The sequence below is a fragment of the Helicoverpa zea genome, chromosome 9 (assembly GCF_022581195.2).
Source record: "Helicoverpa zea isolate HzStark_Cry1AcR chromosome 9, ilHelZeax1.1, whole genome shotgun sequence".
Lineage (NCBI taxonomy): Eukaryota > Metazoa > Arthropoda > Insecta > Lepidoptera > Noctuidae > Helicoverpa > Helicoverpa zea.
In genome coordinates, this window is record NC_061460.1 from 13,445,078 (window position 1) to 13,447,083 (window position 2,006).

The 2,006-nt window shown below is 48.2% G+C and overlaps 1 protein-coding gene across 1 annotated transcript; it reads left to right on the forward strand.

The window, feature by feature from the left end:
* Positions 1-659: 659 nt before the first annotated feature.
* Positions 660-2,006, forward strand: LOC124633158 (alpha-1,6-mannosyl-glycoprotein 2-beta-N-acetylglucosaminyltransferase-like). Its single transcript, XM_047168293.1, has one exon. The coding sequence runs from the start codon at positions 660-662 to the stop codon at positions 2,004-2,006; it is 1,347 nt and encodes a 448-aa protein (XP_047024249.1).

Below are 2,006 nucleotides of genomic sequence, written 5' to 3' on the forward strand. Positions count from 1 at the left end.
CGTCTAGGTACACGTATTAATTTTCATTATTAGTCAAAAGTCTCGTTTTTGTGGATTTTTGTGTGTTTTTTGATAGAAGATGAATCACTTCATGATAACAAACCATAAAACTGTACAAATCACAGAGGAAATTATAGCGAACAGCAATTACTTTTTTAGTAGCTATTTTCTCAAAAATATTACTCTTCATTTTTTTGTGCAGAATACTTAAAAAACATCTACATTTATCTAGCTATCCAAAAAGGCACAAAACACACAAAAAACCGCATAAACGAGACTTTTAACTAATAATAAAAATTTATACGTGTACCTAGACGACTTGTAAAGAAAAGATCTTGAAATTCGATTATCTTCAAACGGGTTAACTTTTGCCTAGTGTATCCCATGGTCAAATTTGTCCGTATTGACCTATACTATCACCTCATGAAAGGATGCGGTCTACTTACCAGTAACCCTGTATACGCGACATAGCTATTAATCCACTTTAAACCTACTTTAAAAGCTTTCATTGTAGATGCTGTAAAATGTTGAACATTTGCTACCTCGCTCGTCGCTCACGAAATGCTCACGAACCACCCGCTCCATTATGGCTCCATTGCGTTCACTCACCTCACTTCATTCATCTGTCAAAACAAATTTGTGCCAGATTAACTCACAAAATGAATTTAAAATTGCTTATATTCAGGGCGAGGTCTAGGGGAGTGCCGGTTTATTGTTGTTTACTGCTATGTGTCTACTTAGTGTTGAAATATTTCTACTGGAGGCCGCTGGAGACCGAGAGCGTGCCGAAGCATCTGCGGGGATACCTCAAGTTTGCAGAAAACTTTAAATTTCCGAGACACAAGCTGCGTGCGGCGGAGATCAAGCGGCTCAGCAGCCTTGTCGAGCTGCTCAACAACGAGCGCGAGGTGTTCCAGACGCGGCGGTACGGCGCGGTGCGCGGCGACACCACCACGCTGGTGGTGCAGGTGCACCGCGATGCCGAGCGCCTGCAGACCCTCATCGTGTCGCTCGCGCAGGTGCGCTACATTCACACCGTGCTCGTCGTCTTCTCGCACAGCTACTACGACAACAGGATCAATAAGCTCGTGGCTAGCATCACCTTCTGCAGGTACATGCAGATATTTTACCCGTATTCGCTCCAGCTGTATCCGAACAAGTTCCCCGGCATCGACCCCGAGGATTGCCTCAGCGTCCAGGGCAAGAGAGACAAGTACTGCAGTAACCGCGACGGTCGCCTCACGGAACACAAGCACCATTGGTGGTGGAAGGCTTGCTTCATCTTTAATAACCTGGATTGGTCCGACAATTTTAAGGGCACCGTTATATTCCTAGAAGAGGACAACTATGTTTTGCCGGATTTGTTGTACATGCTTCGGTACACGACGCGTACTCTGTCTTATCTCCAAGGAATTCATGTTATGTCGTTTGGGAGGCCTTACGCGAAGTATTTAGACTATGACTTGCTTTCGGTGCTGGCTTGGCGACCACCTTTCGACAATGGATTGGCTTTCAATAAGACTATCTGGCAGAAAATCATGGCAGTGTCGTCTTATTTTTGCATGTACGACGATGTCAGCTGGAGCTACTCGCTGCTGAACGCTTTCGGCAAGTTCCGCGCCGGGCGCGCCGACGTGGTGGCCACGGCCGCGCCGCGCGTGCTGTCCACCAGCATGTTCCCCAGCGGCCGCGCGGCGGTGCGGCAGATCAGCGCGTGGCTCGCTGATGCCAAGTTGTTTCCTGTTAATGTGAAGGCGGTGATGCTGTATGGCAGCAGCGGCAGAATAGACTCCGGCTCCAAGCCTCCCCCGTGGGGCAATGGCGGGTGGAGCGACATGCGGGACCACCTGCTCTGCTTGGATCCCCTCATGTCCACTACCACGGCCAACTTCAACGACCTGACGGCGACCTCCGACCCGCTGACTAGCAGCACGTCAGCCGATTATCTAACTATTGCTCACCACAGGGTTAATATGTCCGACGCTGAAATTCGACATTTATTATAA

Excerpts from the sequence above, each read along its gene's own strand:
- LOC124633158 (XM_047168293.1), top strand. The coding sequence starts at position 660 with ATGAATTTAAAATTGCTTATATTCAGGGCGAGGTCTAGGGGAGTGCCG.